At 40.4% G+C, this 23,084-nt stretch overlaps 1 protein-coding gene across 4 annotated transcripts in view; it reads right to left on the bottom strand.

The window, feature by feature from the left end:
* The window catches only part of LOC109936931 (MAPK/MAK/MRK overlapping kinase), a 124,301-nt gene that overhangs the window by 30,890 nt on the left and 70,327 nt on the right, over positions 1 to 23,084 (bottom strand). For all 4 annotated transcript variants that reach the window (XR_007262567.1, XR_007262568.1, XR_007262569.1 and 1 more), the window contains 3 exons: positions 19,893 to 19,994; positions 18,232 to 18,405; positions 14,003 to 14,123 (listed from right to left, as the gene is read on the bottom strand). Coding sequence is in view for 1 of the 4 variants with exons in the window: in XM_048599643.1 (XP_048455600.1) it covers positions 14,003 to 14,123; positions 18,232 to 18,405; positions 19,893 to 19,994 (397 nt within the window). In the remaining 3 variants the exon portion in view is untranslated. The remainder of the gene's footprint in view (positions 1 to 14,002; positions 14,124 to 18,231; positions 18,406 to 19,892; positions 19,995 to 23,084) is intronic.

The raw sequence follows: 23,084 nt of genomic DNA, 5'->3' as shown, positions 1-23,084 counted from the left end.
GTTAAGTGTGAGGCCTTGTCTAGAATCCCTTCTCCCTCACACCCACTCTCCCTCTTTTACACACATGCACGTAAATCGATGGGGTGACTTTGTATTTGCAGATACATTCTATTTTTGCTCAAAAAGCACACAATTTATTGACAGTTGATGTGGCATTTTATAAATTCTGCTTTAGAAATAAAATCAGTCTGACTCCAAACCAAAACACAAACAGATTCTAAAGAAGGCCTCACACCTAACATGCATTGTCTGACCTAAAATGTCACCTCTTCTTTTACTGATAAAACCTTTAGTTCTCTCAGGACAGTGACTTGAAAGGAATTTGGGGATTTACATATACATAACAATCAATTAAAACCTTCTAACTGATTAAAAATTTAATAGCATCGTTGGTTTGTTTAATATATCCTCATCAGTGGTGTGACCCTTTGATATTTTACTTGTAAATTCTGTGTTGGATACTACCTCTCTCACTAACACCTGAAGGAGTGAAGCTCCGAAAGCTGGTGTTTTCAAACAAACCTGTTGGACTATAACCTGGTGTCATATGATTTCTGACCTTGTTCAGCCAATTTGATTCACTCCACATGATATCAAAAAAAAAAAGCTGGATACACAGGATATTGCAAAGGCTATAGGCCCTGACAATATTCTGGCAATTGTACTGAGTACTTTAGCTCCAGAGCTTGCTGGCCCCTGGCCAAGCGACTCCAGTGCAGCTATAACAATGGCATTTACCCAACACTGGAAAATTGCCCAGGCATGTTCTGCACATAAATCTAGGACAAATCCAACTTGGACAAATACCACCTCATTAGTTTACTCTAGATCATCAGTAGAGTGATGAAGGTGTCAACAACAATACTATTGAGCAGTACCTGCTCAGCAATAACCTGCTCACTGACACTCAGTTTGGGTTCCACCAGACCCACTCAGCTCCTGATTTCATTACAGTCTTGTTTCAAAGATGGACAAAAGAGCTAAATTCCCGAGCTAAGCTGAGAGTGACCAAGTATGGTATCAAAGACCCCTGGCAATACTGGAGCCAACGGGAATCAGGGGGAAGGGTCTTTGCTAAGTGGAGTTATACTTGGCTCATAAGTAGATGGTTGCAGTTGTTGGAGGTCAGTCATCTCCAGGATATCTCTGCAAGAGTTCTTCAGGGTAGTGGCCTAAACTCAATCATTTTTAGTTGCTTCAGTGACCTTCTCTTTACCATAATGTCAGAAGTGGAAATGTTCACCAATGATTGCACAACGTTCAGCACCACTCACACCTCCTCAGATACTGAAGCAATCCATGTGCAAATGCAGCAAAACTTGGAAAATATCCTGTCTTGGGCTGAAAAGTGGCAAGTAACATTTGTGCCACACAAATACCAGGCAATGACCATTACTAGTAAGAGACAATGTAACCACTGCCCTTCGACAGTAATGCCATTGAATGTCACCGAATCCTACACTACAAACATCCTGGAGGCTATCACTGACCAGAAACTGAACTGTGCTCACCACAAAAATATGTCTACAACAGCAGGTCAGAAACTAGAAACACTGCAATGTGTAGCTCACTTCTTGACTCCCTAAAGCCTTCCACCATGTGGAAGGCACAAGTCAGGAGTGTGATGGAATATTCTCCATTTGCCTGGATGAGTGCAGGTCCAATGACACTTGAGAAGCTTGACACGAACCAGGAAATAGCAGCTTACCACCTCCACAAGCATCCACTCCTACCACCATTGAAGCTCAGTAGTAGCGGTGTGTACTATTGACAAGATGCGCTGCAGAAATTTGGCAAAGATCCTTAAACAGCACCTTCCAAACCTACGAACACTACCATCTAGAAGGATAAAGATAGCTGATATGTGAGAACCACACCATCTGCAAGTTCCTCTCCAAGCCACTCACCGTCCTAAATTGGAAATATATTGCCATTCTTTCACTGTCACTGGGTCAAAATCCTGGAATTCCCTACCTGACAATATTGTGGGTCTACAGCAGATGGACTGTGGCTCAAGAAGATACCTCAGCACTGTCTTCTCAGGGGCAAATAGGAAGGGGCAATAAATGCTGGCCCAGCTAATGATACCCACGTCCCACAAGTGACTAAAAAAAAAATACACTGGATACAAGAGGAGGTCAGACAGCAGGAATCCTGTGGTGGCCAATGCACTTCCAGACTCCCCAAAGCCTGTCCATCTAAGTCCTGGTCCAGCCAGCGATGCCCACTTCCCATGAATGAATAAAAAAAACAAGCATTCATCTGCTCTATCCACCTATTTCTATACACACTAGCACATGGAACAGTGAGTAATCCAGGGATTACTGCTTTTCAATCCAATAGTTAGATACCCAATATCTTGTGTCAAGATCTCATTCCGTCTTTCAATCTACGTCTTTGGTACCAATTTTTTCCATTTTCAGAATGTCCTGCAGCAAGTGACATTCTTAATCCAGGGACACATCTCACTATCCTGGAGTCAATTCTCTGACCAAAGAAATGTCTGTATCCTTCACGACTGAATCTGCTACTCTTCTTCTTCCCCCACCACAGCTGGAGCTGTTAGCTCTGGCTGTATTTCTCAGAGGAACTGTTTTACTATTTTCCAACACAGAAAAAGTATCCTTGGGTGAGATGCTTTCTACATGGGGTTGTGGGGAGGGGGTGAAGCGATGATTTCCCACTACCTATATGCCTCCTGTCTAACAGTGGTCATCCATTCCTAATTTGTCTGCACTTCCTTAAACTGTGGATCATATCTAGAACACTGCTTAATTGCACTGTCAATGACCTCTTCCATTGCTGTTTTTGATGGAGAGTAGACTGATTCACTGGGATTGATTGATTCGGCTTTTTGTGCACAGGATACACCTGATCAATTTTTCACATTGCTAAGTAGATGCTAGAGGTGTAGCTGAATTGGGAAACTGTTGCTAGTTCTTGAGCAAAAGATTTCAATACTCTGCTTGAAGTTTGTCAGGGTCCTATAGCCTTTGCAGTAACCAGTGTCTTTAGCCATTTTTTGATACATGTGGAATGAATTGAATTTGAGTCAAACAGTCAGAGATGTACAGCATGGAAACAGATCCTTCAGTCCAACTTGTCCATGCTGACCAGATATCCCAAATTAATCTAGTCCCATTTGGCCCAGATCCCTCTAAACCCTTCCCATTCATATAGGCATCCAGATGCCTTTTATATGTTGTAACTGTACCAGACTCTACCACTTTCTCTGCAGCCCATTCCATACTCACACCACTCTGCATGAAAGCATTGGCCCATAGGTCCCTTTTAAATCTTTCCCCTCTCACCTTAAACCCATGCCCTCTAGTTTTGGAATCCCCCCACCCTGGGAACAAGACTTTGTCTATTTACCCTATCCACGCCCCTCATTATTTTTATAAACCTCTATAAGGTCATCCCTTAGCGCCCGATGCTCCAGAGAAAACAGCCCCAGCTTATTCAGGCTCTCCCGATAGCTCAAACCTTCCAACCCTAACAACATCCTTGTAAATCTTTCAAGTTTCACAACATCTTTCCTAAAGCAGGAGACCAGGATTAAAGCAGTATTCCAAAAGTGGTCTCACCAATGTCCTGTACAGCCACAACATGATCTCCCAACTTCTATACACTCAATGCACTGACCAATATAGGGAAGCATACCTAATGCCATCTTCACTATCCCGCCTACCTGCAACTCCACTTTCATTGAACTATGAACCAGTGCTCCAAGGTCTGTTTGTTCAGCAATACTCCCCAGGATCTCACCATTAAGTGTACAAGTCCTGCCCTGATTTGCCTTTCCAAAAATGCAGCACCTCACGGTTATCTCATTTAAACTCCATCTGCAAACCCTCGGCCCATCAGCCCATCTGATCAAGATCCCATTGTGCTCTGAAGTAACCTTCTTCACTGTCCACGACACCACCAAGTTTGGTGTCATCTGCCAACTTACTAACCATACCTCCTATGTTCACATCGAAATCATTTACATAAATGACACGAAGCAGTGGATCCAGCACTGATTCTTGTGGCACACCAATGGTCACAGGCCTCCTGTCTGAAAAGCAACCCTCCATCACTATGCTTTGTCTTCTGCCTTCAAGCCAGCTCTATATCCAAATAGCTAATTCTCCCTGTATTCCATGGGATTGAACCTTGTTAACCAGCCTACCATGAGGAACCTTGTCAAATGCCTTACTGAAGTCCATACTGATCACATCCACTGCTCTGCCCTCATCAATCCTCTTCGTTACTCCTTCAAAAAGCTCAATTAAGTTAGTGAGACATGATTCCTCCACACAAAGCCATGTTGACTATCCCTAAATCAGTCCATGCCTTTCCAAATACACGTAAATCCTCTCCCTCAGAAACCCCTCCAAAAACTTACCCACCACCGATGTTAGGTTCACCGGTCTATAGTTCCCTAGCTTTTCCTTACCACCTTTCTTAACTGGTGGCACCATGTTAGCCAACCTTCAGTCTTCCAGTACCTCACCTGTGGTTATTCATGATACAAATATCTCAGCACGGGGCCCAGCAATCACTTCCATAGCTTCCCACAGAATTCTAGGGTACATCTGATCAGGTCCCCAGGATTTATCCACCTTTATGTGTTTTAAGATGTCCAGCACCTTCTCCTCTGTAATATGGACATTTTTTTAAGACGTCACTATTTATTTCTTCTATATTCTTCTCCACAGTAAACATTGATGCAAAATACTCATTTAGTATCTAACCTATCTCCTGCGGTTTCATACATAGGCAGCCTTGCTGATCTTTAAGGGGTCCTATTTTCTCCATAGTTACTTTTTTGCCTTTAATGTATTGATAAAATCCCTTTATATTTGGCAAATAGGGTTAAAGAGAATCCATCTCATGTCGCCTTTTTGCCCTCCCGATCTCCCTCTTAAGAATACTCCTACTGCCTTTATACTCTAAGGATTCACTCAATCTCTGCTGTCTATACTTGACATATGCTTCCTTCTTTTTCTTGACCAAAACCTCAATTTCTCTGGTCATTCAGCATTCTTTACACCTACCAGCTTTACCCTTCACCCTAACAGGAACATACAGTCTCTGGATTCTCGTTATCTCATTTTTGAAGGCTTCCCACTTTCCAACCATCGCTTTACCTGCACCAGCTCCTCAGTCATGCATTCATCAGCTCTATCCTCTTATTCCTACTTTCACTAGCTCATGGCACTAGCAGTAATCCAGATATTAAACACCTCCTTTTTAAATTCCTGCTTAACTTCCTATATTCTCTCCTCAGAATCTCATCCTGTTCTCTTCCTATGTTGTTAGTTCCAACGTGTACAACAAACTCCTGCTGGTACCTCTCCCCTTTGAGCATATTCTGCATCCTCTCCGAGATATCCTTGATTCTGGCACCAGAGAGGCAACACACCATTCTGATGTCTTGCTGTTGGCCGCAGAAATGTCTGTCTGTATCTCTGACAAAAGAGGTCTCCTATCACAATTGTTCGCTTGGAATCTGATATCCTCCACGTTACATCAGAGCCAGCCTCGGTAACAGAAACCTGGCTGTCCATACTACATTCCCGAGAGTCCATCATCCCTTACATTTTCCAAAACAGCATACTTGAGACGGGGATAGCCACAGGAGACTCCTGCACGACCTACCTCCCTCTCCTCTCCTTCCCGGAGGTAACCCATCTACCTTACCGTATCTTCGGCTTATCTCCCTTCCTGTAACTGTCATCTATCACACCCCCTAGCTTCTAACTGCCGCTCCAAACAATCCATAGGATCTGATAGGATTTGCAACCAAACACACTTCCTGCAGACTAATTATCAATAACATGGAAAGTCTCCCTAATCTCCCACATCCAACAGGAAGAGCACATCACTCTTCTACAGCCCTTCTTTGAACCTTTACAATCTACAGATCCGGAACATAGCACAGTATTACTGCTCTAAAAAAAAACACTGCTCCAGGCTACTTAGTACTTATGTTTTATATTTCCAAAACTTAATTAAGAGACAGATCTCAATAAAACATATAATCAAAAAGAACCCACTCTATTCACTACTGTAGATGATGTCTCCCACACAGGCTTCTCTAAGGTCAGCCGTGAATTTCGCTGTTTTTTAATTTTTCTTAAATGAACTCTGATGTCTAGACATACTTGTTATGAAGTTGGGTAGAGTAACTATGAAGTGGAAGGCAGGAAGCTAAAATGTGTGGTTCCTTTAAGAGATTTGTGTTTTGTCTGTACTTAGAAACTTTTTAAAAGAATGTATGTCTGTCAGCAGCAGCTGAAGTTGAGAGTACAGAGAGCCTCAAAAAGCGAAACAAGTGTATCAAAAAAGCCTTACAGGTGGCAGGCAAAACAGCACTCTTGTTTTGATGTTGTGACGAGTTTGAATTCGACCAATTAATTTAAACAAAACATCTAAATATAGAATGCCAATTGAATTTAAATCTGGTGTTGACAACCTGAAACCAATCATATTATAAGAATTTGATTATGTCATTACGGGTATATAAGATGAGGGCATTTGGAAAGTCGGAGATAGCCAACTACGATCTGCCAGAGGTAGCACCATTCAGCTCCCTACAGAAAGCCTATCTAATTATTCAAAGGTAACACGGTATTTCAGCTCAGAGTCCTCATTGAAGAAATTATCGAGATAAAACATTCCTGACCGCAGAATTAACGGAAGAAAGGCGTTTGTGAAGAAAGGAGATGACAGAAGATTCCAGAAGACAGTCTGTGCGAACTTAGAGAGATTAAGTTTTAATTTATGGCTTCTTATTAATTGGGTTTATATTAATGAGACTTGTTTTTATTTAAACAGCTTTCCAGTAGAATTTAGACCAGTTAGGCGTAGTTAGTATTCTAAGGGGGAATTGTCGGTTTGTTAGTAATTTTGTTAATTTACTCATTGTTGGGTTAAATAAATAAATTGTTTCTTGTAAAGTGGAGATCAGGGATTTTCTTTTTAACCATTCTTAATAGATTACGAGGAGAAAGACGAGCTTCTCTGGGTGTTTCAAGGGTAATTATTAGAGGGGAACCCCTACTCCTGTCATAACAGACAACTAGTGGTATTATCATTGTTCTGTTAATCCAGAGACCCAGTTAGTGTTTGGGGGACCAAGGTTCAAATCCCGCCACAGCAAATGGTGGAATTTGAATTCAATAAATATCTGGAATTGAGAATTTAATGATGACCGTGAGTCTAATGTCAATTGTTGGGGAAAAACCCATCTGGGTCACTAATGTCCTTTAGGAAGGAAACTGCCATCCTTACCTGGTCTGGCCTACATGTGACTCCAGACCCATAGCAATGTAGTTGACTCTCAACTGCACTCTGGGCAATTAGGGATGGGCAATAGATGCTGCTTAGCCAGTGACACCCTCATCTCATGAATGAATGGAGAAAAGAAAACATTGGGGTGTGTGTTTTAGTTTAATTATCAGAGGGGTTCGGTCATTCTCTGTCGTAATATACTTGAAATCAAACAGCAGAGGCAGTAGCTGTGCAGATTTACTACTGGGTCAGACAGCAGTGTAGGTTTCTTTCTCCGTTTCAATCACTTCCCATGTGGTCTCTTCCTTTGTCTCTCTTCCTCCTTTTTAAAGTGCTACTGTTTTGATGTTCACCCCCCACCGAAAGTTCCAAAACAACATAACAGCTTATAAAACAATAATTACTGCTCCTAGAAACCGAGACAATCAGCTCCAACACTGAAAGTACCTCAAAAGAACCAGCTCTTGCAGTCACAATTTTTTCCTGTCCTCCATCTTGAATTTCCCAGAATCCTTTCATTGGCTGAAGACCGTGATGTTAGGGACTATAGGATAGAGATAGACCATTCACTTGGCACTTCTGTCTGAAGATGGATGCAAATACTTCAGCAGGAAAAATAATATTGGACATGGACAGTGTTCTGGCTTGACTGATGTTAATACTGGACAAGTCAGATATCAGTGATTTTGGCTTGTTAGATCCTAACATTGTTTCTTTTTAATTATGGAGGCCAATGGGTTAACACATTCCCAAGGGGATGACAGTGCATTTTCAACACAAATAATAAAACACTTATTAAGTAAGAGAAGAAGATATGAATTATATTACAGTAGCTAAACAAGTTTAAAAAGACTCAATTGCATACACCAGGGGAAAAAAGACTCAATTGCATACACCAGGGGAAAAAAAATTCAATTTCACACTATTCCTTTTATCTGAAAAAATATTTTTACAAACACCAAAACTTCAGCGATGATGCTATCTCTACATTAAGGCTTCTCGTTCAGGCCGTCATGGCTGTACTTGCTTTCTTTCTAGCCAAAATATATTCATTGGACATTATTTTCCTTCAGCTGTTGCCGGTATTACTTCTTGAGACACATAAAACATCTGCAAACTAAAAGAACTACTCCCTTAACTGCAGAGCAAATACACAAGTTCCCTAAACTCAGTGTTGAGCGACATTGTTTCAACTCTCCAGCATACCCGCACAGGTTGACTCACTGTCTTTCTGGATGTTTCTGTCTGTGTACCTGGATCTCTGTTAGGCAACAGTACAGTTTTCTTTTTCTACCCTTTATTAATGTTTGAACTGTTAACCTCCAGCTTTACTTCAAATTTGTGGCACATCACTAAAATGCATGTAAACAAAAAAACCTCCAGGTACAATCCCAAGCTTACAGATGAAACTTTTAAAAATGACCAATGATGACTTCCCCTTCTTAACATACAAGATGCAATATTTAAATTAAACTTAAAGCTATACACTGTTCTTCACACCCAGCAATTGGCAGATTGAATCAAACAGCACGTTCCTTTGGTTGTCTGTAACAGACAAACCATACTCAAATAACCACTGCATGCAAAATTTAAAACAAAACATCTACTGTTAGATATGATTCTGTGAACTTATTTAATCATCGTGACTGCACTACTAGTTACACTCACAACCAATTTAAGTTAATCAGTCAGTCTCCTAGCATGTTCTTAAGATGGGTCACTGGACTTGAAACGTTAACTCTGATTGTCAGAGATGGTGCCAGACCTGCTGAATTTCTCCAACAATTTCTATTTTTGTTTGTTTCAGGTCTCCGAGCATGACTCATTTACGCTTGCTGGAAGCAACTTGCATACACAAGGGCCCATTCTCTGCAAACAAAAGGAACATGTTCAAGCTTTCGAGACAACAAGGTGCAGGGCTGGATGAACACAGCAGGCCAAGCAGCATCATAGGAGCAGACTGCTGTGTTCATCCAGCCCTGCACCTTGTTGTCTCGGATTCTCCAGCATCTGCAGTTCCTACTATCTCATGTTCAAGCTTTCTGCTGTTTTTGAATTACCTCGGAGCCTGCAGAACATAGTTTCCCATTGCTTTCTCCTCAGCCAGTCAAATTACTAATGGGAATTGGCTGAGGAGAAAACAACGTCCTTTCCTCCTCCTTGTTCGGCATTTTGTGAATAGGACACAGCTGGGCAGAACAGCAGGGTTGCTGTCGGTGTCAGTAGCCCTGTGTCCATCAGGGTTTTTTTTTGACAACATGTCATTGACCTGAAATGTTAACTGTCTCTCTCCCTTTACAGATAACAACCTGACGTGCTGAATATTCACAATATTCCAGCTGTGGTCTAACCATTGCCTTTGCACAAACTTAAATACCACAAAATTGGGCATATTTCAGGCTTTACTCAAGTGATCTGCACGTCTTGGTGGAATGTAGAAGGAAATTCAGGTGGGAAGGATTATATATCTTATTTAACCCACTAAAGCCTCATTTATTTATGTAGATGTTGGGAAAAATCAAACTAATTACCAGCAATTGATCCTATCCACTATATTCTGCATTTTACCCAGTCTACAGTTAAGATCATTAATGTAATGGATAACAGATCATTTGATTGCTAAAAAGGAAGCTGCTAGTTTGAGAAGAACAATTCAGCACAGGAACAGGCCCTTCAGCCCTCCAAGCTTGCGCCGACACATTTTGCCCTTCCATATTTAAACTGTCTTCACTTAGAGGATCTATTCCCTTCCTATTCATGTTGTCCTGGTGTTTCTTGAGTGCTGCTAATGTGTCTGCTTCCATCATCTCCTCTGGCAATGCATTCCAGGGACTCGCCACCCTTTGTGTGAAAAACTTGCCTCGCATATCTCTTTTAAAATTCCCCCCTCACACCTTGAAACCGAGTCACCTAGTAATTGATGTTCCAGTGAAAACAAACCCAGTCTATCCAAAACTTTCTTCATAGTTAAAATCCCCCATACCAGGCAACATCCTGGTAAACATTTTCCGTACCCTCTCCAAAGCATCCACATCCTTCTGGTAGTGTGGTGACCAAAACTGTACACAACACTCCACGTGTAGCCTAACTAAAGTCCTATTAAGCTGCAGCATAACTTGTCTATCCTTATACTCAACACTCCTTCCAATGAAGGCAAGTATGCCATTTTTACTACTTTACCTACCTGCATAGCCACCTTCAGTGATTGGTGGACCTGCATACTCAGATCCCTCTGCATATCAATACTCCTAAGGGTTCTGCCATTCACTGTATAATTTCCACCTGTACTTGACCTTCCATGTAGACAACATCAACTGCTTGTCCCTCATCAATCATGTTTGTCACCTCCTCAAAACACTCGATCAAGTTAGTGAGACATGACCTCCCTGCACAAAACCTTGCTGTCTATTGCTAGCAAGTCCATTTGCTTCTGAATGCATATAGATCTTGTCCTTGAGAATCTTTACGAATAATTTCCCTACCACTGATGTGACAGTCATAGGCCTGTAATTTCCAGGATTATCACAGTTATCCTTCTTAAACAAAGGGACTATATTGGCTATTCTCCAGTCTTCTGGGACCTCACCTGTAGTCAAAGAGGATATAAAGATGTCTGTCAATGCTCCATCAATTTGTTCTCTTGCCTCCCTCAATATTCTGGCATAGATCCCATCAGGACCTGAGAACTTATCTACTTTAATACTTTTTAAAACACACAACTGCTCTTGTTTTTTTAAAAGCAACTTGGCTTAGAAACTTGGACACTCCCTTCCCTGAGATCTTCTCCACCAATTCCTTCTCGTTGGTAAATACTGAAACAAAGTATTTGTTTAGGACCTCACCTACCTCTTCCGGCTCCACACAGATTTCCTCCTTTGTCCTTGTAGGCCAATCCTTTCCCCGCTACCCTCTTGCTCTTTGTATAAAAAGCCTTGGGATTCTCCTTAATCCTGTTTGCGAACAGCTTTTCATGACCCTTTTTAGGCCTTCTAATTCCTTGTTTAAGTTCTTTAATACTTTCCTTATATACTTAAGCATTATTAAACTTATTTTATATAAATGAAAGCATTGTAAATTGTGAGGACAGTGTAGAAATACGAAAAGAAACAGACAAGATAGCTTAAATGGGCAGATAGGTAGCAGAAGAAAGTCAATATGGAGAAGTGTGAGGTGATGCATTTTGGGAGGATGAACATGGACAGACAATATAAAACAGGGGTAAATGCTTAAGGAGTGCAGAAGCAGATGGACCTGGATTTTTATGTGCATGGACCACTGAATGAGGCAGGTCAAGTGAAGACAGCACTATCATGAATTTAATAAGAGTGTAGGGTATAAGAGGAAGGGTTTATGCAGAACTTGTACAAGATACCTGGTATGTTGTGTGCAATTCTGGGTGCCACACTGTAGAAAGGATTCGAACACAGTGGACAGAGGTCAGCACAGATTAACAAAATTGACAGAGATGAGTAACTTAAATTATAAGGACAGGTTGGAGAAGGTGGGACCATTCTACTTGGATAGAAGGCAGCTGAGAGGAAATATGATAGAAGTTTCTAAAATAAAGAGAGATCTAGATAGAGTAATTTGTAATAAACCGCTCCTGCTATCAAATGGATCGAAAAAATCTGGGTACAGATTTAAAGTTATTTACATACACAGATGTGATATGAGAAATAACTTTTTCACAAAATGAGTGGTTCAGGTCTGGAACGCAGTGCCTGCGTGTGTGACATTCCAGAGGGCATTAGAGGATTATTTGAATATAAACAAATGTGCAAGGTTAAGGAAAAAGGCAGGAGACTGACACCAAATCATAATGATTGTTGGACAGCCAGCGCAGACTTAATAGGCTGAATGGCATCCTTCTGTGCTGTAACAATTCTGTGATTCCGAGTTACTCACTGAAGAATACCCAGTCTCTGACCCGTTCTTATAGCCATTATATTTATGAGCTGATCCATTTAAGTTCTGGTCAATGGTAAATCCCAGAATGCTGATAAGGGATTCAGTGATGGTAATGTACTGGAGTGTGAAGGGAAATTCTTTTCTTGTTGTAAATGGTTATTGCCTGACACTTGCACAATGTGTATGTTACTTGCCACTTATCAGCCAGTTTCACTGCAGTCAGCTTGCTACATGCAAGCCCAGACAATTGCAATATCTAAAATGTCACAATTGTACTGAACACAGTACAATATTTGTCGAATGCCCTCATCTCTGAACTTATGTTAGAGGGATGGTCATTTGTAAGCAGCTGAAAATGACAGCTATTGGATACCATCTGAATAATCCTTGTACAAGATGACCCCAATTGGTGAAATACCATCGCCAAAATTCCAATTAATTCCAGTTTTACTAGCATTCCTTGATTCCTCATTTGATCAACAGCTACCTTGACATCCCATCAGTTACTCTCACATTGCTTCTAAAATTCAACACTTTTGAGCATGTTTGAATCAAGATTGCAATGAGCTTTAGAGCCAAGTGGCCCTGTGAAACTTTGGAAGCGTACTGGCATCCTCCATTGGCTGATGAACAGAATGCTACAGTTGCAATGGGTGATGGATGCTCCTGCTGCTGGTCTTCTTGCAGCTGGAGCTCCCCTCACATCTTGATCTTCCTGTTGTATTATCTTGGAGTGTGGACAAGCAAAGTCCATACTGATTTGAAAGATCACAGCTGAAAATTGGTGATCAGATATACAATCCTTCAAAAGCATAAGAACTCTTGTAGTACAGCGGTAGTGTACTTAGCGCTAAGCCAGGAGAACTGAGTTCAAGTCTCACCTTCTCCAGGTTGATTCGGAAAAAATACTAATCCCTACATGTGGCACAGGTTCAAGTCCCACTGTGTGCCTGAACAGGTTTATTTTTTTAAAAATCCACTGTCTTTCTCTACCTCTGAGCCAGAAGGCCTGGGTTCAAGTCCCACCAGTTCCAGGAGTTTGTAATTAAACCTCTGAACTGGTTAATAAGAAAATATCTCCTCTAAAGTTGTCTTTCACACAATTAGGCAAGATTTAATATTTTTATCTCTATATTTTAAACAATCTATTCAGACAAGACATGACACGTCTTTGGAGCAGGTGGGACTTTAACTCAAGCCCTATGACCTAGACGTAAGGGCACTATCATTCTGCAACAAGAGCCCTTGCGACTGATTTGTCAAATTACAATTCAGAAAATCAACTCCTGCTTGTTTTTTGGTAGTAGATCATACTAACTGCTTTACTGTTTTCTCAAAAGGTGCTAGGTCTGGGCAAAAACAGATTTGTTACTGCAATTTGGAGAATTCTGTCTATATTAAATAATTAAACGTTAAATGTGATGTAAAACATGAGACTAGAGTAATATGTAAAATTATCAAATAAAAACCGAAACCAGAGTTTTGAGGCAAGGTCACCAGACCCGAAACATTAACTCTGATTTTTTTTTTCTTTATAGATGCTGCCAGACCTGCTGAGCTTTTCCAGCAACTTCTGTTTGTGTTGTAAAATGATCATTTCTGCTGAAAAAAAGTCTACAGTTCCCATTCCAATTTAAAAATATCTCAGGTCATAGAAATATGGTGCAAGTAACTACACTATTATCTAATTATACATTTGTTTCAGAAAAGTTCACTAGCAAAATAATTTACATTTGTTTTAATGGTGGAACTGTTGACTTCCTGGTAGAACTGGGAAAGGCAAGGTGACAAATATTAAGGTTTCTCATTTTACCTGTTTACGTCCCTTATGAATTCTCCAAAGGTTGTGCACCACAGCAGGGCTTAGATTGTTTTCATTCCCTTCTAAGCATCTAACTCTACGCTGGAAGGTGGCAGCTTGTTTCTCTGCCAATCTACAGGAAAGAGAAATTATATAAATGTGCATATTTTTGTTACTTAAAATTAATTAACATCCTTCTTCCTAACCTTAATAATCTATACAACTCATTAAAGATCTAAATCAGACTGGAGATTTTATCTATAAACCTTACTCCCACTGACAAATTGTGGTTATAAGTTTGTTTCAATTTTAACACTGTAAAATCCCAATTCCACCCTTACCATTCAGTTTTCCAATCTCAACTTTCAGCATTTGTTGATTTAGCAAATAATTCAAAATGTTTTTTCCAGACATACCAGGTAGGAGTGGAGGGCACATAGAACTGTCCCTGCACCAGAATGCCGAGGCCAGAGGCTCGATGGACTTTGAGCTGCTGGCCTCAATATACACAAGTAGCAGCTTGCTAACAAGGTGGAATGAAAAAGAATGGAACTATGCAACGATAGCAGTGACCTTCATGTAATTAAGATGAATGGGAAGGCAATAGATTGGGTAGAATGCATGGATGGTCGGTTGCAACCTAAAACACAATCATTCAAACAACTGACAATTTTGCCACATGAAAACCTGGTTCTTCAGATTCAAGCCAGGGCACTGTCAGCCACATTTTATACCTTTTTTTATATCCATAAGACCATAAGAATTAGGAACACGAGTAGGCCATTCAGCCCTTCAAGTCTGCTCTGGCATTCAACAGGATCATGGCTGATCTGACATTCCTCACATCCACTTTCTTGTCCTTTCCACGCAATCCTGGATTCCCCTCCAGATCAAGAATCTATCTATAATCAGCATTAGGTATACATAAGGATCCTGTCCCACAGCTCTCTGTGACAAGGAGTTCCAAAGACTCTCAAACCACTGTCAGAAGAAATCTCCCCTCAGGCTTACATTTGCCCCCCTTTATTCTGAGACCATGCCCTCTGTTCCTAGACTCTCCCATGAGTCCCATGCCATCATCTCAGCATTTACCCTGTCAAGGTCCTTAGAATCATTTTTGCTTCAATGAGATCACCTCTCACTCTTCTAAACTCCAATGAACACAGTCCCAACCTGTTTAGCCTTCGCTCATAAGACAATCTCTCCATACCAGGGATCATCGTAGTGAACTTTCGCTGAAGCTGCTTCCAATGAAATTATACCTTTCCTTAAATAAGGGGACCAAAACTGCTCACAGCACTCCAGCACCATGTAAAGTTGCAGTAAGACTTCCCTACTCTTAAATGCCAACTCCCTTGAAATAAGTTCAACACTCCATTAACCTTCCTGATTACCTGCTGCATCTGTGTGCCATCTCCCTGCATTTCATGCACAAGTACTCCCAATTCCCTTTGTGTTGCAGCATTTTGCAGTTTTTCTTCATTTAAATAATACTGTTCTTTTGTTATCCCTTCCAATATGAACAATTTCACATTTTCCCCACACAATACTCCATTTGCCAACATTTTACCCACTTATATAACCTATGACTATCTCTCTGCAAACTGGTTGTATCCCCTTCACAACTTGCCTTTCCACCTATTTTTTGTGTCGTCTGCAAATTTGGCTACAGTACATTCACTTCCTTCCTCTAAGTCATTAATATATTACTGTAAACAGTTGTGGTCTCAGTAATGATCCCTGTGGAGCCACACTAGTTAAGGTTTGCCAACTTGAAAAGAACCCCTTATCCCCACTCAATATTCTTCCACTCAAGAGGAGGCCTGTAGAATAGCCTCAGCAAAGTAATTATCCCTTTTGATTTCTAAGCTCTACCCAAATGGCCTCATTTGAAGAGCCTTCTAGGACATCCTCCCTCATTACTGCAGTGGTAGTGTCCTTTATCAACAATGCAATGTCCTCACCCATCCGTCTGAAGCTTCTACATTCTGGAATGTTGAGTTGCCAGTCCTGCCCTTCGTTCAACCAAGTCTCACTGATTGCAACAATATCATATTCCCACATGCTGATCAATGCTCTAAGTTCATTCATCTTACCAGTCAAGCTCATTACATTAATTCGATAGAATTTAGCTTTCTGGACCTCCCACGTGCCTTATCATGCCCATGTTTTCTCCGCCTACTAGACCATCCTAGCATTCCTTCTACGTCTGATTGGACTGTACTCCTGACTTTACATCTACTCTGCGTCCCATCCTCCTGACAAATTAGTTTAAATGCTCCCCAACAGCACAAGCAAACCTCTCAGCAATGATATTGTACTCCTAGTTCAGGTGCAACCTGTTCAGTTTGTAGAGGTCCCACCTACCCCAGAAGCTGTACCAATGAAACAAAAATCTAAAGCCCTCCCTCCTACACTATCCCTTGAGACCCATTTACCAATTAATACACTCAGTAGCTCTGGCATTGTAAATAATCAGGAGATTACAACTTCAGTAGTTTCTAACTCTCTAAATTCCTGTTGCAGGTCCTCATTTCTTTTTTTACCCATGTCACTGGTACTGACATTTACCACAACTCTGGCTGTTTACACACCCTTCAGAATGCCCTGAAACATCCCCAAACATTGCATTGGGGAGATAACAAACCATTCAAAAGTCGTATTTGCTGCCACAGAACTGCCTATTAGCTCCCCTTACAATCAAGTCCCCTACTACTAAAGCTCTCCCAGTTTTTTCCCTCCCCTGCTGTGCAGCAGAGCCAACCATGATGCCACAAACTAGTATGTTGCCGCTTTCCCCTGAGAGGCACCCCCCACAACAGTATCCAACGCTGTATGTCTGTTTGAGGTAGTAGGGGAGTGGGGGTATTGGCTATAGGGGACCCCTGTACTAGCTGCCCATGCTTGCTAATCTTCCTGATGGTTACTCAATGATTTTCTGCCTGAGTAGTCCTTACTTGTGGTGTGACCACATCATTAAACATGCTATCCATGACGTCCTCAACATCATGGATGCTCCATGGCGAGTCTATCTGCAGCTCCAGCTACTCCATGCGGTCAATCAGGAGTTACAGCTGAACACACTTCCTGCATATGTGGTCACCATGGACACTTGAAGTATCCCTGATTTCCCACATATTGTAGGAGCAGCATTCTGCATGGAAGGCTGCACCGAAAGGTAAGAGCCCATGGGATCCAAGGCAAGTTGGCAAACCGGATCCAGTGCTTCTTTGCAAACGGGAGGCAAAGTGTAATGGTGGAGGGTTATTTTTGAGATGACCAGCAGCATACAAAGGGACCCTTGTGCTTTGTTATCTACGTTTTCAAGTTGGAGGTGAATGTAGCAGGTTAATTAGTAAGTTTGAAAATTGGTGTTGATAGCGAGGAGGATGGTCTCAGGCTACAGCCTGGTAAATTGGACACAGGAATGGCAAATGGAATTTAATCCTGTTAAGTACATTTTGGGAGGTCTGACTAGGGAAGGATATACACAATAAATGGTAGGTCCCTTGTCCCTTGAAATAAAGGGACCTTGGTGTACAAGTCTATAGTTCCCTGGTGTCAGCACAGCAGACTGGTGAAGAAGGCATACAAGATGCTTGCCTTAATGACCCAGGGTGTAGAATATAGGAGCAAGGAAGTCTTGTTACAACGTTATAAAATATTGGTGAGGAAACAAACGGAATACTGTATGCAGTTATGGGTCACCCTACTATCAGAAGGACATGATTTCACTGGACTGGGTGCAGAGGAGATTCACCAGGATGCTGCCTGGGATGAAAAGTCCCGGTTATGACAAGGGACTGGATAAGCTGGGAGCAGAGGAGGCTGAGGGGGGATCTAATAGAGATTTTCAAAATTATAAGAGACATATACATGATAGATCGTGAGAATCTTTTCCTGATGGCAGGCATGTCTATGACCAGATAATACAATTTTATCATGAGCAGTAAGTGATTTAGAGGGGATCTCAGAAAATTGTTTCCCCCCTACCCAGAGGGTGAAGGAAATATGGAACGCGCTGCCTGTGAGGGTGGTGGAAGCAGGTACTGTTGCAATATTTAAACAGCATCTAGATGAGCACTTAAAATGCCGAGACATAGCAAGCTATGGACCAAATGCAATGGGATTAGTGTAGTTTGGTGTTTGATTGTCAGCTGAAGGGCCTGTTTCTACGCTGTATGACTATTAAAGTCAAAGACAGATTTAATACTTGAATGAAAGAAATAAATTTGCCTCACCTCAATTCACGAAAGTAAGGATGTTGTAGTGCCCGCTTAGCAGTGATCCTTTCTTCAGGGTCATACTCCATCATTGCATTCATCAGTGAAATACTCTCAGAAGTGGTGTGAGGAATGAGGCAAGATATTCCTGTTCCCTTTTTCTGTGGGAAGTCAAAACTCATCGCCCGAGTTCTACATCGAAAATCAGATAAAATAGTAATTAATATAATTAAGTAATTTTGTTTGAAAAAAATCATTTAAACATTAAGTAGAAAAAATCTTCAAACATGAACAGAGGAAATGACACATTTGAAGTTCAGTACTTGAGTGTGGTTTTATAAAATTTCCTATTTTGTTCAAACATCATCATTCAGCAGCTTCTAAATATCACAGTAATGATAAGATTACTAATGTGGAAAATGACCAGGGTTTCAAACTTTGAAAATTTTTCTACTATCTTAACATATTAACCAAATGATCTTTCTTCCACTAGACACTGTAAAAGCATCTTCGGTCCAGTTGCAGTTAGCAGAGCATAGGAATAAGAAGCAACTGTACCCACTCTAGGGTACAGTTATAATAGGCTTCAATTGTCCACCAAGGAATTGGTGCCAGTTGCAAAGGTGTTTAGTCAGGATAACTGGGATAAACCTACCTTAGCTTTAGCATTATTAAGACATTGACTACCAAGCCAAACTGCACCTGTATTTGCTCTTACAGCAAGGCAGATGAAGGATAGTATATTGTGAGAGACTAACTTTGGATTTGAAGATAAAGATTCAAACTCGCATAAAAATTGTATTAGATGTCCTTTATTTATAGAAAGGAAGAGAGCTGAGATACACCAGGAAAGAAAAAGGAAATACAACAAACTATGCACTAGCCGAAATGATCTCACGGAATGGAGCAGAATGGTCTACTTCTGCTTCCACAGAGTCATTGTCATAGAGTCATACAGCATGGAAACAGACCCTTTGGTCCAACCAGTCCATGCTGAACATAATCCCAAACTGAACTAGTCCCAGCTGCCTCGTTCTGGCCCATATCCCTCCAAACCTTTTCTAATGTACTTATCCAAAAATCTTTTAAATGTTGTAATTGTGCAGACATCCACCACTTCTTCAGGAAGGGCATTCCACACACGAACCACCATTTTGTGTAAAAAATTTGCCCCTCATGTCTTTTTTAAATCTCTCTCGTCTCACCTTAAAAATGTGCCCCAACTCTGAAATCCCCACCCTCGGGAAAAGGCAATGATCATTAACCCTATCTATACCCCTCATGATTTTATAGATTTCTACAAACATCTTGTGATCTTAGAGGTTAAACACAGCCAAGTTTCCAGTTTTACTTTCCCTCTCCTCATGCCCTTTCAGAGAATCAGCCTCCAGAGGTCACAGTGGTTGGCAACTGTCTCCCAGTCTATGTAATGTTCGGCATTGTCATATCTCCCTTGCAGTTATCCTCATAGCAGCAGTATGGATGTCCAATAGGCCATGATCCAATGGCCAACAGCCTTTAGCTATATGGCTGTCGTTGACTTCATAAACATGGCTTAGCCAGTGTTGTTGGGTTTAGGAAGTAGATGAGGTGGGGCCATTAAAATGCATTAATATTAAATGATCCAAATCAATATTCTACAAGTTATCAGTGTTGATTGTAATTTAGGATGTACTTACTGTTTGAACTTCCTTAGTGTTTCAGAGTTTGGAGTTCCAATAACTTCATGGATCTTTGCAATTTGGTCAACTTCATTAGAACCAGGAAAAAGTGGTTGTAGACTGTGATATAACAATTTCAGAAATAAATTTGAAGTAATAATTCTATGTTTCGTTACAATGAAAATTCACACACACAGGACCCATTGTGGCATTAGAAATACACAGACATTACAAAAATTGGCCCACCCAATCCATATCGACATTTACCTATCTCATGAGTTCTTATAAAATGTAACCATTTCATTACTGTACACTTTCATCAACCACCCAATTTAATCTTTAATGTCGATTTTGTTTCCATTTTAGCCACCAATTCTGTAACTGAATCCTCGTAACTCTTTCCGGAAAGAGCTTTCTCGTCTACATTTCCTGCATTTAATCTTGATGTTTCAGTCATAGGAAACCATCAGATTCTATCAAGTCTATCCTAGCCTTTCACAATTTTATATATTTTCATCATATTACCGTATCATCTACATTGCTCTAATGCAGAAACAAACTTCTATTTTCTCCATGCCAGGCATCATCTTAAAGTTTGTTCATTGCATCCGCTCAGAAGCAACAATATCCTTCCTGCAGGTTGTAGCTCTACGCAACGCACTGTACTCTAACTGATGGCGTAAGATTTTACGAAGGTTGATTATTATCACTCGTTTCTGACATTCTATACTGCCTGTGATAAAATCTAGAACTTGATTAACTTTTCTGCTTTGTCACTGAGATACCATCTTCCATGTCTTCTTGATGTGCACTTCAAAATTCCTCAGCTCTTCTATAGCATAAAGACTGCCACCATTCTGAATGCAAAGTTAATAAGGATTGAATGAGATTCATCCAAGGATATAGAGGAAAGTAAAGAAATTCCAGACACACTGGCCAAAATTTTCCAAACCTCCTTAGATACAGGTATGGTGCCAGAGGAATGGAGATTGGAAATGTTATACTCTTGCTCAATAAAGGAGCAAGGATGAGCCAATAAATTATAAACCAGCCAATTAATCTCTATGATGGGAAAACTTTTAGAAATGACTATTCAGAACGATTCACAACTAGCACTCACTTGGACAAAACTGGGTTAATTAAGGGATTCGTTAAGGGAAATTTGCTTGAGCTTTTTGAGGAAGTAACACAGCCAGTTGATGTGGGTAATGTACATGATGTACAAGGACAACTAAAAAGCATTTGATAAAGTGCCACATAACAAGTCTGTCAGCAAAGTTACACCCCATGGAATAAAAGCAGTATAGATACAAGATTAAGTGTGTGACAGGAAATAGTAGTGGTGATTGATTTTTAGACCATAGGAAGGTATACATTGACCCCTTGGAATCCCAGAATTGGGCCCCTACTTTTCCTGACAATTATTAATAACCTAAATTTTAGTACCTATGTACTATGTCACAAAACATGAAAGTACTGTGAACTGTATGAAGAATAGTGAAATGTTAAGAGGTTTTAGACAGGCTGGTAAGCAACAGATAAAATTTAATGCAGAGAAGTTTAAATTATTCATTTTGTCAGAAGAAAGGGAACGTCAGTACAAACTAAAGAGTTCAATTTTAAAGTTGGTGCAAGTGCAGATGGAGCAGTAGATATATGTTTACAGGTCAGAAGTCACATGACACCAGGTTATAGTCCAACAGGTTTATTTGAAATCACAAGCTTTCGGAGTGCTGCTCCTTTGTCAGGACTTCACCTGATGATTTCAAATAAACCTGTTGGACTATAACCTGGTGTTGCATGACATCTGACTTTGTCCACCCCAGTCCAACACTGGCACCTCCATGTCATTTAATGTGGCAGAGTGGATAGGGAGAAACTGTTCCGGTTGGTGCAAAGATCAAGAATCAAAAGGGCAGTGATTTAAGTTGATTGGCAAACGAAGCAATGAGGACATTAGGATTTTTTAGTATATAGAAAAATGGCTGGGATCTGGAACGCATTGTCAAAGAAGTTGGAGGAAGCAAATTTCATCCTGGCTTTCAAGAGTGAATGGGACAATTATATGAAGAGAAATAATTTGCATAGTTAAAAGGGAAAAAGTGGATTAGTGAAACTAAGCATGATGCTCTCACAGAGAGTCAGCAGAAAAACAACGGGTTCAATCGTTTGCCTCTATGCTGTAACCATTCTATGATTCCATTAATTTCATTTCGTTTGTAACTTCATTTAAAGTTCTAGTTTTCAAGAATAAATTATATCCCCTATTTTGCAATAACAGGCAGAGTTTGTTAATTCTAGATTGATACTAGCTCATTAACTTACATAATGAACAGAAGTAGAAACACATACAATCTCCTTCCAAACTACACTCAAAAGCTATTAACTGTATACCCGTTTCTCTCTTCTGACCAATATTAATTCAGTTTTCCATTTTCGCCGTAGCTTTGTATGTTATTTCCTTAAAGGCTTTCTTAAAGGCCTTGCACACTACATCAGTGCATTATCCATTTCTAAGCTTTTCAAAGAATTTTAAAGAAGTTTGCCAGGCATGTTTGTCCTTTTGGAAAATTTGTGCTAGCAATTTCCAACTATCTTCTCAACAGCTAGACATGCTTTATTAATATGTCCAAAGTTTCCCCAATCATAGAAGCTAAGATGACTCGCCAGTATTACCCAGATTAGCTCCTTTTACCTTTTTAAAAATTGACATTGCAATGGTCATTTTTCAATTCTGTAGCATACAGCCACACTCAATAAAGCTTTGAAATAGAAGTTCTTAACTGTGCAACATTCTCCTGCTTAATCAGGAAAAATTGGCATAAATTAACTCTACTGGATTACTGGAAATAGGAGATGTTGACAAATTTTGATTTTCAGCACGTACAAGTATACACATATGTCACATGCAATATTCAGGAAAATACTATTCGAAATGTAATTTAAATAACACATTTTCATAGATCCGACATTAACAGGTGTTTAAATAGATTGGTGATGCATTACATTTTTATGGATTGTAAATTTTGTCTACTTAAAAACAAGCTCTGCATTTCAAAATAATTTATCACCAAATATAAATCAGAAGACCCCAAATTGTTGAGGTTGTTTGGCTCGCCGAGCTGGTTTCTTGTTCGCAGACGTTTCGTTACCATGCTTGGTAACATCCTCAGTGCAGCCTCCGATGAAGCGTCGGTGTGTTTTCCAGCC

The sequence above is a fragment of the Rhincodon typus genome, chromosome 8 (assembly GCF_021869965.1).
Source record: "Rhincodon typus isolate 14 chromosome 8, sRhiTyp1.1, whole genome shotgun sequence".
Taxonomy (NCBI): domain Eukaryota; kingdom Metazoa; phylum Chordata; class Chondrichthyes; order Orectolobiformes; family Rhincodontidae; genus Rhincodon; species Rhincodon typus.
Note: the sequence above shows the minus strand (reverse complement) of the source record. Positions and strands in the feature narration are given on the sequence as shown.